This window comes from Drosophila persimilis, unplaced genomic scaffold, assembly GCF_003286085.1.
Source record: "Drosophila persimilis strain 14011-0111.01,24,50 unplaced genomic scaffold, DperRS2 tig00000002-arrow-pilon, whole genome shotgun sequence".
Lineage (NCBI taxonomy): Eukaryota > Metazoa > Arthropoda > Insecta > Diptera > Drosophilidae > Drosophila > Drosophila persimilis.
Genome location: NW_020825289.1, coordinates 19484066 through 19498156, shown reverse-complemented (window position 1 = coordinate 19498156; position 14091 = coordinate 19484066). Strand labels below are relative to the sequence as shown.

The following is a 14091-nucleotide window of genomic DNA, read 5'->3' as shown; positions in this document are numbered from 1 at the left end:
GATTCGCCAAAGAAAGATTTGCCCTGGCCAAGAGATCAGAAGAATTGTATCCTCCCAAACGCTATCCACAGCTAAATCTATCTCAAAATCAAACCATAAACTCTCTCCAAAAATTAAACCGAACCCCAAAATACAGTTATTCTGAGGGGCGAAGCTTTCATTGGACATGTGCAGAATTTCCCATAATTTCGTATCTTCTGGGGACCAGGACAGGGACAGGGACAGGGGCAGGGGCTGGGGCTGGGCGGCCCAAGGCGTGCGTAAAGATCCATAATTGGAGGCCCTGGACCTGGACCTGGCCCAAAGGTGCCAAACGATGGAACTGCAACTGAAACTGCAATTGCAGTGAAATCAAAAAACCCACAGAGAAAAGAAAATACGAAATATGGGATGCATTTGGGTATTGCGGATCGGGATGGGGATGGGGGGAGGTAGAGGTATGCCACAAGGAAGGGCACAAAATAACGTGGTACGCGAAATTTAATTGATACATTTACCGATAAACACACGCTGGCCGGCTGGCTGGCTGGCTTGCTGGCTGGCAAAGGCAAAGGGCTGGCCCCAATGCGAAATATAAGCCCGACGTGATAGCGATACCCCGATTGAGGGTCCAGGTCCCAGCCGTACAGCAGTGCAACAGTGTGGCATACAACAAAAGGCAGTGCCCAGGCCCATGTCCAGTCGGATGAGGGATGGGGGATGGAGGATGAATGGAGGATGGGGAGAGCGACCACGGAGAAGTGTAATGATATGAGAAAATTAAATTGGAAATCCACGAAATGATTTATTAATAAACCCCATCAAGCGAAAAAGTGAAGGGTTCGCATAAGGTAAAGGTAACAGCAGCAGCAGCAGCAGCGGCAGCGAAACAAGGGCATGGATGTGGATGTGGCAGGGAAAGGATGCCGCACTCAAGCGTCAGTATGTGTGTGTGTGTGTGTGTGTGTTGGGCCATTTACTTTTGTACGCGTTACGCTTTCCACTAAAGGCTTCGCTGACTGACGGACAGGAGTGTCCGATCCGAGACCGAGACCGAGCCCCAAGCTATGTCAGCATCGTTGGTGCCCCCAATTCGATAAAAGTCGGATGCGGCAGCAGAAGCAGAAGCAGAAGCAGCGGCATCAGCAGCAAGTGGCAGGCACAGATACACACACGCACACACTGAACCAGCACGTAGGCAGCTTTTAGTTAGCTCATCAACCTGTTGCACGTGGCAGAGGCACAGTCACAGTCACAGCCACTGCTTCTGTATGCGTAATTATGTGAGCAGGGGGGCAGTGGGGCAGTGGGGGGCTACGAATGGCAGGGATTGGGAGAGAGACTCTGTTGCGAAATAAAATCACTTACCTTATCGCAGAAGACCTTTATCTGACAGTAGCCCCGGTGGAAGACGGCCGCATCTCTGGGGTCCTCGAATGTGTCGATTTGTACGTGCAGCGGCAGGCCCTGGAACCGAGAGAGGGAGAGGGAGAGCAGAAGAGAAACATAAACAGGGATTCGTATTAATATCACACACATTCAAATTGCAATAGCTAGGTGGGGCAGGAGGCAGGGGCAAGCAGGAGACTGGAGCAGCAGCAGCAGCAACCTTGCAACAGCTGCAATTAGCCGTTGTCATTTGGGCTTTGGGGCGTTGCCGGAGCAGTTGGGGCGTGGCCCAGTGATGTTAAACTGCCAACATCCGTTGCATGTGTGTGCAACATATTGTGGCAAGTGCATAATTTGATTTGGCTATTGCCTACACAAATACACATGGAGGCTGCGACTGCGACTGGGGCTGGGGCTGGGGCTGCCAGCGCTGCTCTACCTTCTTCCAGCGCTCTTTTTTTTTTAATGAAAAGCAACGAGACTCCGTCCCAGTCTCCTTCTTCTCCTGCCTTGGCCTGTGTTTCTGTCAATGAAATATCAGACTTAATGTACGCATTACAACCAGAGAAGCCAGGAGGATGCCCGTGCCCATGCCCATGCCCATGCCCCCTCTACGAAGGAGGAGGGGACACGAAGGCAAAGAGAAATCCTCTTCCTACGTAGCCGTTCGCCTGCTGGAGGAGCAGAAACGAAGACGGTGACGGAGATGGAGCTGGAGATGGAGCTGAAGCTGGAGACAGGGGCAACGCATCTGAGCTGAATGCTGATCTTCTTTTGCTGGCCTGCTCTGCTTCTCTGGCCGCATTGATTCTCCATTAACAAGTTGGCATTAAATTGGTTATTACTTAACCCATCGCTGGCCAACATTCTCGACTCGCCTCGAACTGAATTTCATTTACACAAAAGATGCGACGGACGTGCAGATCGCATCAGTAGCTAATTAATCGATAATTGCTGTATCGATTTATGATTACCATATATATCGTTGAGTATTTAATTGAGGCTGGGGCGGTATATTTATACTGAAACACCAAAGGGTCAAACTAGCCCCCAAAAAAAAACGAGCTTTCACTTTGTACGAAACTATACAGAGGACCAACAAATTCACAAAAAATGAAGCTTTTTAAGAGTCTTCACCTATCACCCCTTTGTTTTTTTTGGTTTTCGTTTTGTTGAAGAGTTTTACTCACCTTGACTCCTTTTTGACTGCTGAAATCCGTGCTCAGGCACTGCACCGCAATGTTGATCTGTTTTTAAAGAGAGAGAAAAATGCCATAAAATATACAAATGTAAACAATTATGAACATAAAAAGAAATTATCGGATGACAAAAAAAAAAGACGCTGAAACAAAAACAGCTAAAAATGCTTCGTCCGCTATTAGAAGGCAATTGTTTTCTCTCTATTAAGTCGATGTCCTCTTTATGCCCACGACAGTTTAAAACATTCCAATCCACACAAACACACCCATACGCATACGCATACGCATACTCTCGAATACGCTGAAAGGGGGTGGGGGGGAGAAAAGACAATAACAAGGCAATACTCAGAGGACCATCATCAGGCACCATTCCATCGATGGCGCGGACCAGAGGCCCCTCAGAGCCAAGTAACGAGGCAGAGCCGGGCCAAGTCGAGACTTTGTATCGCATCGCATCCAATTCATTTTTAGTTTGACTTCGATTCAGTGCGTATCGGTGTGCATGTCTGTGTCTGTGTGTGTCTGTGTATGTGTGTGTGTGTGTGTGTCTCTGAAGGCATTTTAAGCATGCCAGTCCAAGTCGGAGAGTTCGAGTCCAAGTCCGAGTTTGAGTTTGAGTTCGACTCCAGATGAGCCGCGGACGGAGCCGCAGACAGACAGACCCAAAGACGGAGTGAGACAACGAGAGACGGAGACAGACACACGGACGGAGAGACAGTCGGACAATGTGCACGCGTAAAAAAAAAAAAGAAAATCCATCAACGCAAAAATACCAAAGGAAACAATCTTAATGGTAAAAGTGCAGCAGTCGCAGAGTTGCAGCCTCCACGGCTACGACGACGTCCACGACGAGACCACGACGAAGATGTGGACGAGCAGTATTTAATGTGAATAATTAGCGGGCGCGTACCATATACGAGGAGACGCATGACAGTGGAGAGCGCAGAGCACAGAGCAGCAGAGAGCAGAGTGCAGCAGCAGCAGCGGCGAGGTGAGGGGAGGGGAGGGGAGCAAACGAAGCACCTGCGTGTCGGTGCGTACGAAAGTTTTGCCGCTGGGAAAGGCATTGCCAACAGAGACGCAAACGCAGACAGAGAGACGAGACGAGACGGGACGAAACGAAACGAAACGCACACGAATGCAGCTGGCGAGCTGCAGCAGCTAACGGCATAAAACGAAATCGACATTATGCGAAGACGAAACGAGACGAGGCGAGACTCTCTCTCTCTCTCTCTCTCTCCCTCTCTCTCTCTGTGACTCTGACTGCCATTGCGATGTCTTTGGGATTAACATCTCAGCGCGTAAACAATTTGTAAATAAAAAGCTCTATCAAATGATGGCCATGGGAGGGCAAGTGGGAGGGGATAGCCGTGTGTGCCCGTGTGTGGGGAGCGACAGGCGATAGGCGACATGCACTTATGGCCAGCTCCAGTCCCCATCTCTTGGCTCCCTCTCCAAAGTCGGTTAATAACTGCTGACCAATTTGGCAGCCTGGACAGGAGTCACTGAACTTGAGTGGAAATCAATTCAGTTTTGGCATTTGTTTTCCTCCCCCCGTTTCGGGGAAATTGAGCCCCTCTTTTGGCATTCAACCCGAGCCGGCGGCTAAATGGACAGGTGGGCGGACGGCGGTAGCCGCAGACAGGAAAAGGAAGGGGGCCTAGGCGTATACGCAATGAGAGGGCTAATACTGCTACTGTTACTACTGGTTGTTTTCTTAGTTAGTTTCTGCTTTCCGACTGGCGCTTGTCGCAATAGAATTGCAAATATTTCCAAACGATTAAAATGCTTGATAATTGCTAAATTAAAACGCGGTGGGAGCCCCGTCGAAGTCGAAGTCGCAGTCGCACTAACAAATACAGATACAGATACACTCGCAGTTCCAGTTAGCTACTGCTGCAATAGTCAGAGCCGGAGACTAGGCTGGGGATACTGCTTCAGCCTCCGACTTAGACTCGGACCCAGACTCGGACGCGGCGACTTAGTTCCAAGCATTTGCCTGAGATTGCCGAGTAAGTGATTAAAACTAAGTGTCATAAATAAATAAATGCATAAATTATTCTTTTTGAAAAAAGTACAAGCGGACAGTGAGCGAACTTGGTGGCGGCTAGGCGGCGGAAAGGGATGGCGATATTCCGGGCAATGGCGACGGTGACGGGGACGGGGACGGGGACTGTGACGCTTGCTGAATAATTTGCGTTTTGCTTGCAATTGAAAATAAATCAGAAATTAATTCTTAGCACACAGATACTCCGTCTGGCACACAGATACACACACACGCGTTTAGAGAGAGTGAGAGAGGACTTGCGGGCATCTGCTATCTCTGTTTGCCACACGAAAGTGTCGCGCTATGTATTTTTGTTGCTTTTTTTTCTTTTTTTTTTTAATTGAGGCGGCGCTCGGAGTAAACAAAATGGAAGTACGGGAAAAACACACACACAGATAGAAGTAAACAAGTCAAATTTCTAAAGTGTGGACTGCGGAATACCCTGTTCATAGAGCACCCCTGGCAGAACAGTGAGTAGGGCAAGATACATCTACATTGTCTCTATGAATGTCCTACATACCCTTGTGCCTGCACACGGGTACAGGGTACAGTGTACAAAGGGGAGCACATCCATAACGAGGATTGGCATAGAATTGAGATCTGTGGATCTGCGGAGATCTGAGAGCAGAACTTACCTTGGCGGAGCTCTCCAGCGGATTCCAGTAAACGGCGATGGCATTGTGCGACACTTCCTCGATGCAGCCAACCAGGCCAACCGAGTTCTTCGTATCTGCAAAAGAGGAGCAAAACAAGAAGATGGTTAGTAGGGGACAAAAAGAAGAAGCAAAAACAGAGAAACAGATGAAGCAGATGAGGAATCAGAAATGCGGCAAGATGGGGCAAACACAGAGGAGGCTCTGGAAAATATGTTTGTATTAACAATTAAGGAAATTTCTGCGCTGCCGTCCAGTGACAAGTGCCTAATGAGTTATGTTTGATGGCCAAGGCACTGCGTGGCAGCAGCGGCAGCAGAAGCATCTGCCACGGATGCCGCTCTTGCTGCAACCAAGATTATCTGCAATCAAACAAACGGAGCGGAGTGGTGCCCCAGCCGCAGTGGCAGTCGCAGCTGAATGCGCGTTTATCAATGTCATAACTCTCCTGGAACGGTGCGGGCCTTTCAATAAAAAGCAACAATTTACTGCTAGAAATACTAGACAATACAAATGGACACTCTGCCACGGAACGCTGCTGGACTTCGCATTGGCTTTGGGTTGGGAATGGGGCTTGCAGTTGGGGCTGGGATTGGGACTTGGATTGGGGATGGGGCTTCAGTTGGTTATTCGTTTGGTTGGTTTTACGCACCTGCATCCAAGATTCTTTGCTTTACGGAATGCTGGCGACTGTGCCAGAATTGCCAGGCCTTGATCTCATCTTCGGGGCTCTTCTCCTCGCGGAACATGAGCATGATCACACTCTGAAAATATAACGACACAATTAAGGAACACAAATTTTAATTAACCAAAGTAAAATATCAGCTAAGATTGAACAATGATAGACTTTTTTGATAGTTCTTTAGTCCCGGAATGAATTGGTTTGAACTAAGGTTAGTTAAGAGGATTCCCAAGGATTAAAGCAAAGACAAACAAACTCTCTATCTCTTATTCTCTATGTACAAATCATATTCGAAAAATATCTCTTTTTCAAATACAACCGTTTCTCTTTATCCGAAAAACAAGCAGCCAAAAGATTGATCTCTATCTCCAAGGATACGCCATGTCTGTACGCAGGACTCATCTGTAATCCGTTTATACTATCCCATAGATGGGCACCGTTTCTGCTTGGGTTCTCTGCCTGCTCTCTCTCAGTGTTTCTCACTGACATATATACGTTGTGACACTCCACTCACAACTCGTCGGATCGCACCCTACGCCTCAAAAGTCAAAAGGATTAGACCCCGGCGCACAAAAGGACGAACTCGATTTAGCAGAAAAATGTCCAACACATTTTGTATCATCTTTTTGGCTGGCTGCTTCGCTGCTCCGCTGTTCCAACGTTGTTTTCCCAGCATTTGCATTTTCTTTCTATCATTTATGTGTTTTTATTTTTTAGATTTTGAATAATTAGTTGCTTCTTCCTCTGGGAGGGAGGAAGCGCAGAGATACTGAAACAGTACCCAAAAATCAAGGAGACAATAGCCGGAATGGCGAGCAACCCCTTTGAGGATCGTATCGGATCATCGTCCTAGTCTTCGGGAAGGAGACGGAGATGGAGAAGGAGGTATGGGGTGCACGGCACTGAAAACTGATTACAGCATAAATATTTTTGTGTGTTTTCTTCGGGTCCCCGGGATGTCTTTTACGTTTTTACATATTCATGGGCTAATCAGCTCGTAAATTATACTCGCTTTTTCTTTGGATTTCGTGCTCTTTTTTCCCCGCTAGAAAAATGGACATCAGACAGCAAGACGATGGGTTATATGCAAATGTCTATACGGTTAAAAGTATTTTTTTTATTCTGTTCGGTTCATTTAGGTTTTCATTTTCGTTTAGGTTTGAAAGTTTTCTTTCTCGGGGAAAAGGGCGCGGTGCTCTAAACAAATAAACTCGTAAATTAATTTTGACACTTTTTTGTCGAGCCTTGCAAAATATGGCACTTTTATGGTAATACGAGATAGACGGAGAAGGAGATCTGAGATCCGATCTGAGGCAGAGACAAGAGAGAGGTGAAGCTCAGGAGTACATATCTCAGGAGATCTTTTCGTTTCATTTGGTTTCGTTTGGTTTCTACAAAGTTTTTTGTTGCAAGTTTCCTTCTATGCGTATGCAAATGGCAAAGGCTTTGGCTACGGATTCAGATTCGGATTCAGATTCAGATTCCTTCGAATTCAATTGTTGTTTACTTAACCTCCGCTGCCACTGCCACTGCCACTGCCACTTCCCCATCCGCATCCGCATCCACTTCCGAATCTGCCGGCATTTCCTCAACCCATTTACCACTTTCCTCAACTGTAACTTTGAGATGTCATTCTTTGGGCTCTCAACGGTTCAGTTTACAATTTGCATTTGCATTTCAGTGCGGCTCGAGGACGCAGACGCAGACGCAGACGTCATTTAAGCTTATCTGATTGATGATGTTGATGGGTATTGTCCTGGTCCTGCTCCTACTCCTTGTTCTACTACTTCTCAGGCTTCTTCTCTACGTACTCGTCCTGAACAAACATTGACGCGGCAGAATGCGAGTGAATTGCTGTTGAAAGGCAGAGGACTTTCAGCAATTTGCATTGAACGAAATATTCAAATTCTCATCAGGCAGAGGGATCGGATCGCTCTGGATCGCTCTCTCTCTCTCTCCCAGTATCATTTATCATCGGACTGTGTGCCCCTAAGCAGGATATAGGATGTGTGTAATTGAGCAAAGGGGTGGCGAAGCTGACAAACTCTATTAGAGCTCCGATCGCACCTCGGGGTAGGACGGAGACGGAGACGGAGACGTCGACCAAGATCCAGACACACAGACGAGGCACAGATTCCCTGACAAATAGCCTACCCTAAGGCCCAAATGGGGTTGGGCTGGAGAAATCTTGCAGTGGTCCTGTTCTGTTTCCGTTCTTGTTTCTTGTTCCTTGTTTCTGTGGTGTTGATGGCATAAACAAAGCCGGCAATGAATGGAAAACCAGCAGCACGGACTCCTGATTGACAAAGCTCCAAACACAAGCCTCGGGCTCAAGCCTCCAGCCCCCTCCTTATGCGAGCACAGAACACTCGTACAGATGTAGAAATGTGCGTGGCACCTACCTTAACCGTCGTGTTCTTGATGGGCTTATCCGCATCGTGCACATACTCCAGCGTGATCCCGTAGAACTGGCCCTTGTTGATGTAGGTGATGCGATCGTCCTCGCGCCTCTGCGACGAGCTGATGGGGCTCTCCAGGTGATATCGGAAGCCAACATTTGTGAATCTATACAAAAAGGGGAGGCAAGAAAAGCAGATCGAGGTGGTTAGGATGATTCGGGAATAGAAATAAGGGTTAAGCTGCCTGCAATCAAATTTTCGGTAGATTGAAATTAATTTGAAAATATTTCAAAGGTCCAGTAAATCTACAGCCCCTAAAGATGTTCGGCAATTGATTGGAAGGTATCTCTCAGTTTCTTGGTCTATAGATTCCCTTCGTTAGATGCTGAATCGATGTCCGTTTTGGAGGATAATTTCTACATTTAGCAGCTTAATATTTCATTTTAAATGTACTTTTCTTTAGGTATAGTCTTGGAAAAACTTACATTTTTGGTATTTGTATTTTATCGGCATCGTTCTGGCGGCCAAAGTCGTGCCAGGGCCGCGAACGCGTCGAACCGTTTGTGCTCGTGTCCACCAGGGAGGTGGTGGGACTGTTCTGGCTGCCATGGACCACTGTCCGCTGCTGGATGCTGTTCACGGACACGGGTATGCTGCCATTGGCATCGATGAGGGTGCCCGGCTGGCACAGTTCCGTGTAATCGAAGGACTGGAAGATGGTGCAGGATTAGTAAATTATTATCGTAGCCATATTATATGTAGGTACTATATGCTAAGCTATTGTTTATGTTTAAGTTACAGTTGCTAAATAACAGTTAAGTAATGGACACGCCACGCATTAGTGAAACCTCATTGTCTACTCTTTGGGTCCCCCAAGTTCTGTTGGGTTTGTTTTGGGGGGAAGGACATTCTGGGGGATGTACCTGCTGTATGTTGGTCTGATCCCGCGGCGTAATGGCGTCCGTGCCGATGCCCGAGTCGGGACTGGGCAGATCCACGGTGAGTCCCGCCGCCGTGATGGCCTTGGCATAGAGTGGCGTCCCGCCGCCGCCCTTGCCGTCCTGCGGGTGATGGTGTTGCTGCTGCTGCTGTGGCTGCTGTTGGTGGAGGTGCTGCTGGTGTTGGGGCTGTTGCTGTTGCTGTTGCTGCTGCTGCTGCTGCTGGTGGTGCACGCTGACGCTGCTCGTTAGCAGCGTGGTTGTGGTGGGCGGGGGGGCGTTGCCGGTGAAGCGGCCCTCGTAGGTGACCACTCCGCCCGGCTGAGACACCGAAACGTCCACGTCTCCGTAGATGGTGCGCGTGGAGGCGGGCACGTAGCCGCCCTGTCCGTCCGGCGCGAAGTACTCGCGGTAGTAGGGCTCCGCTATGAAGGTGGTGGCGGTGGTGGGCGGGGGGCCGGGCGGCAGTCGGCTGGCCGTGTACATCCCATAGTCGTTGGCGGTTATGTACGGCCCCGGACTGGGGCTCTGTGCCTGCAGCGATCCGGCTCCTCCAGATCCACCCCCGCCGCCGCCGCCGCCGCCGCCTCCTCCCGCGCCGCTGGCCGTGCTGGGATGTGAGGTCTGCAGGTGGTTTGGAGTGTTGGTTGGGGTTCTGGATGCGGCACCACCTCTCACTCCTCTGTCACTCACCTGTAGGTAAATCTGTGTGCCGCCCGTGGTAGCATACATCTCTAGTTCGGTAGCAGGACTACTACTGCTGCTGCTGGTGGTTCTGGTTCTGGTTGTGGTTGTGGTACTGATCGTGCAGGTTGTGCTGCTGGGTCTGTGGCTAATCTCGCTAATCTCAGCTTCGTCGGCTGGTGGCGATGCATCCACGTGCAAGATCTGAGGGAAATGTGCGTTTGGTTGTTGGTTTCTTTTTGGTAGGGAGAATTCTTAACACTAAAATGCTTGATTGGGTGGTGGGGTGGTGTTGGTGTTGGTGTTGGTGCTAGTGCTAGTGCTGCTGATGGATCGATTCCCAGTCGAGAGCTAGCTCCGAGCATTCTGGCATTGTATTGTTGTGGCTAATGGCCAAGCATTTTTCATGATTGATGACTATGGCTATGGGGCCCGACAAGGTCACAGCCGGAGACAGAGTCCAACTCCGATTACGACTCCGATTCCGAGACCGATTTGGACCCAAAACGAGGTGAGGTGACAAAATTGTGCGTATATCGTGCACGTTCTTTGACTTTTCTTTGGGCCATGATTCATGCAGCAGCCGCGTAAACAGCTTATTGAAAATAACGTCAACAAGTACAGTTTATAATAAAAGGCCATAAAAAAAGGCAAATACGAGGCACAAATGAAACACCGTCGCCGTCGTCTTTTGTCGCTGTTGTCGTCGAGCGGACCGGAGCGGAGTGGAGTGGAAAGAAACCAATTAAAAAACAAAAAAAAAGAGAAAAAACACCGAAAAAAGCGCGAAAAAAAATCAAAATTTATATACAAAATACACACATAAACAGATATATATTATATATGGATGTATACATATATAGTATATAGAGAGATATATGCATATATGTTAATTATCATTGTATTTTGTTGTTGTTGCTTTTTATTGGTCGCCCGAAAATGTCAAACGTTTTGGAGACTAACCGCAGCGCAGCCTCAAATGAGGTAATACAGAGCAAAAAGTGTGGTGTCCACCGATCCACCGATCCACCGCTGATATATACGATTATATGTTGGGTTAGAGATGGGCTTAGACTGGGTTTAGACTGGGCTTAGACTGGGCCTGGGTCTCAAATCAAAATTAGCAGCTGCCTGACGATTGTCATTTGGTCTAAAGAAAGTGAAACCCCCCTCATTTCTTGGCCTTTGATCAAACCGGTTGCCTGAGCCTAAGGCCCGGGCCCAAGTCATGGGCCTGGTCTCTTTTTGTTGGTCCAATTTCAGTTACACTTTTCGGCCAAATATTGGACACATGTGAATTGGGGGGGACTTTGGGCAAAGAACCTTTGTAACAATTTGTGGTATTTCGAGAAACCACAATTTTCGTTGCCTTTTTGTGCGTCTTTCAAATTTAAATTTATACAGAGGCTGGCTTTTGTGGCGGTGGGGCTCTATGGCTCTGTGGCTCAGTGGCTCAGTGTCTCTGTGTTTTATTTTTTTCGGCTCGGAGCTCGCCTCGAAGCCTCTTGTATAATTTAGCATCGGTAAAAGATTCTAGCTGCGAGCTAATTAAATTTGTTCATCAAAATCAATTTGCATTTTAAGCTTTTAACGTGCAACGTCAGAGAAGGCCTTGACGCGGCCGATCGACCAGCGATCGGAATGGATCGGAATGGATCGGATTGGATCGATACACCAGCAGCAGGCAAAGATTTCATTTTCATTGCTTTTGGCTCTGCTCTTCTTTGTGGTGTATCTGTATCTTCTCTGTATCTGTATCTGTATCTGGGTATGGGTGTGGAGATGGAGATGGGACATGGGACACAGGGGGGAGGTCATACGAGTAGCTGTCTTCTACCTATATCCGAATACGACTACGACTACGACTAAATATTGTAGCTATCGGTTATGAGGCCTTTAGAATTATGCTAAGCAGCGGCGACAAACGTCAAGCGGTGGTTCTGGCACATATTTATGCATGAGGAAGAAATAAAAAGCAGCGACAAAATGGTGTACAAAACCACACACACAAAACAAAGGAAAAACAAAAAAAAAAATAACAAAATATTTAAATAAAGCCAATTAACTATTTTAATGCCTTTTGGAATGATAAAAAGTGAAACTTTTTTTCCTCCTCTTCTTCCTACAGTCCAGCGTTTTATGAATATCGTTAATTCTCGGAAATAAACCCGAACGAAAAACAACAAAAAACAGAGAAAAACAAAAATTGATATACAAAAAAAAAAGATTGTTTTGTATAAAGTTGAATACTTAAATTGTTCTGTTCGTTGATATTGTAATTGAGGTTCTAGCAAAGAAAAACCCATGACTAAAGGCCCTCAAGAAATGTGAGATCAAGTGCTCTGATTTTTAAATACATTTCGAAGAATTTCGGATGGTATTCAAACTTTTGAGGTTACCAATCAATAGAGCAATGATATTTGCTTTTAGACTTTTCAGAATTTTAACACTACTACTACTCATATGTCGTATTTCCATTAGTTAGATTATTGTTCATTTGCGAGTATTGCTATATCTTTCAATCATTCCACATTAATGGATTTGTTATTCAAATTTCTGGGCGGTTTTGTACCTATATTTCCATTAATAAATGCTTAGAGGAAATCGAAGCTGAGTTCCATTTGGTATAGGCAGAAATTTAATAAAGAACTGAAATATTTGATTTGATTCGATTTCAAGTGTGATTCAGCATGATCTTCTGGTCAGAATTCCATATTAAAGAGACGACTTTAGTTCAAGAAATTTAGTAAGTAAAACTATTTTCCATTTGCACAGAGAGAGAGAGAAATGTCTACAGTGAATCACTGATAAGTCAGAGGATAGATAGCCGAGCAATTAGAAAGGCAAATTGGTTCGTATTTGGCAGGGAGATATCCCCAAGGAGAGAGAAAGAGAGAAGGAGAGTGCGTTGTTAATCAAAGATCTCAATTTGTCTCTGTTTGCGGGTCTAATGATTACACTTTCCGGTGCACAGACGGTCGGTCGAACGTATGGAGGGCAATAAATTGCCAAGAGTAAAAATAAAAAATAAAATCAATTTTTTTCTCTCCGATTCTGTGCCATAAATTAAGTTCGAGCGAAACCTTAGACTTTAAACTATGCAATTGTGTGTGTGCATGTGTGTATGTAAATTAATAAGACAAATATTAAGAATAATTAACTGTCAATGCGAAAAGTGTACGATAAATTAGATTGCACCGCAATTTAATATTTATTTTCGCATTTCGAGTTCGTATTCCCCACTGTGAGCCGATGGTTGCGGAGGGGGTGTGGGGGTAACACCTGAAGAGAGCAATTAAGATTCTGCTCAATGAATTTTCTGAACCACACACACACACATGTGCACACTCACACACTCCCGCCCCAACCGAAAATCATTGAATCGAGGCGATAAAAGTCCAACTAAAACCACTGTTCGTTCTTGTTCTCCGTCTCCATCTCCATCTCCATCGCTATCCCACTCTTTCTCTCGCTTTGGCGGGCCGCAATTGCGCGCCAAACAAAAGACTTTGGCTACGAACTTGTTCGCTGTGTGGGTGTTGAAAGGCAACGCGTTGCGAGTGAGCTCCAGCTGGTGGCACTGCACGCCCACACACAGGTATGACGCTGTGGTTGTTGCTGTTGTTGCCCCTGTTGCTCTGCGCGTGTGCGTTCGTTCAATTTGTTGTTGCTGTTTGTTTGATTCATTGATTGTTGTTTTGTTGTTTGTGGCGCACGTTTTGGATTGCAGGTGGATTGGGGGATACGATCCCATTCGATACGATAGGGTATGGTATGGTATGGTATGGTATGGTATGGTATGGCATTACTCTCGACTGCAGCCGGGGCAGCAGCAGCGGCAGCCCACACATTCCAATCAAGCGGCACTCATAACTACAATAACTATATGTGTATCACATGTATCATGTATCACACAATATGCAAATGGAAGCATATCCAATTCGGTCACAGAACTCACACAAATGCACAATGCTCACTGCGGCTCACTCGATCGATTCGCACTTACAGTCGAGAACAATATCGTAGCGTACTGATCCGCTGCGATCCACTGTTGCAATCACAGGGTGATAGATACCGATACACGATCACGGATTACGTTTGTGCGATTGCACGGTCTTGCG

At 46.8% G+C, this 14091-nt stretch overlaps 1 protein-coding gene across 8 annotated transcripts in view; it reads right to left on the bottom strand.

The window, feature by feature from the left end:
* Positions 1 to 14091, bottom strand: part of LOC6592241 (protein grainyhead) — a 38243-nt gene that overhangs the window by 4105 nt on the left and 20047 nt on the right. For 7 of the 8 annotated variants that reach the window (XM_026986281.1, XM_026986283.1, XM_026986282.1 and 4 more), the window contains 6 exons: positions 8834 to 9057; positions 8352 to 8514; positions 5920 to 6031; positions 5250 to 5344; positions 2559 to 2615; positions 1348 to 1446 (listed from right to left, as the gene is read on the bottom strand). In XM_026986281.1, coding sequence (XP_026842082.1) covers positions 1348 to 1446; positions 2559 to 2615; positions 5250 to 5344; positions 5920 to 6031; positions 8352 to 8514; positions 8834 to 9057 — 750 coding nt within the window. Of the gene's footprint in view, positions 1 to 1347; positions 1447 to 2558; positions 2616 to 5249; positions 5345 to 5919; positions 6032 to 8351; positions 8515 to 8833; positions 9058 to 9271; positions 9911 to 9979; positions 10175 to 14091 lie in introns of all 8 variants that reach the window. The other variant, XM_002017556.2, reaches the window with a different exon arrangement.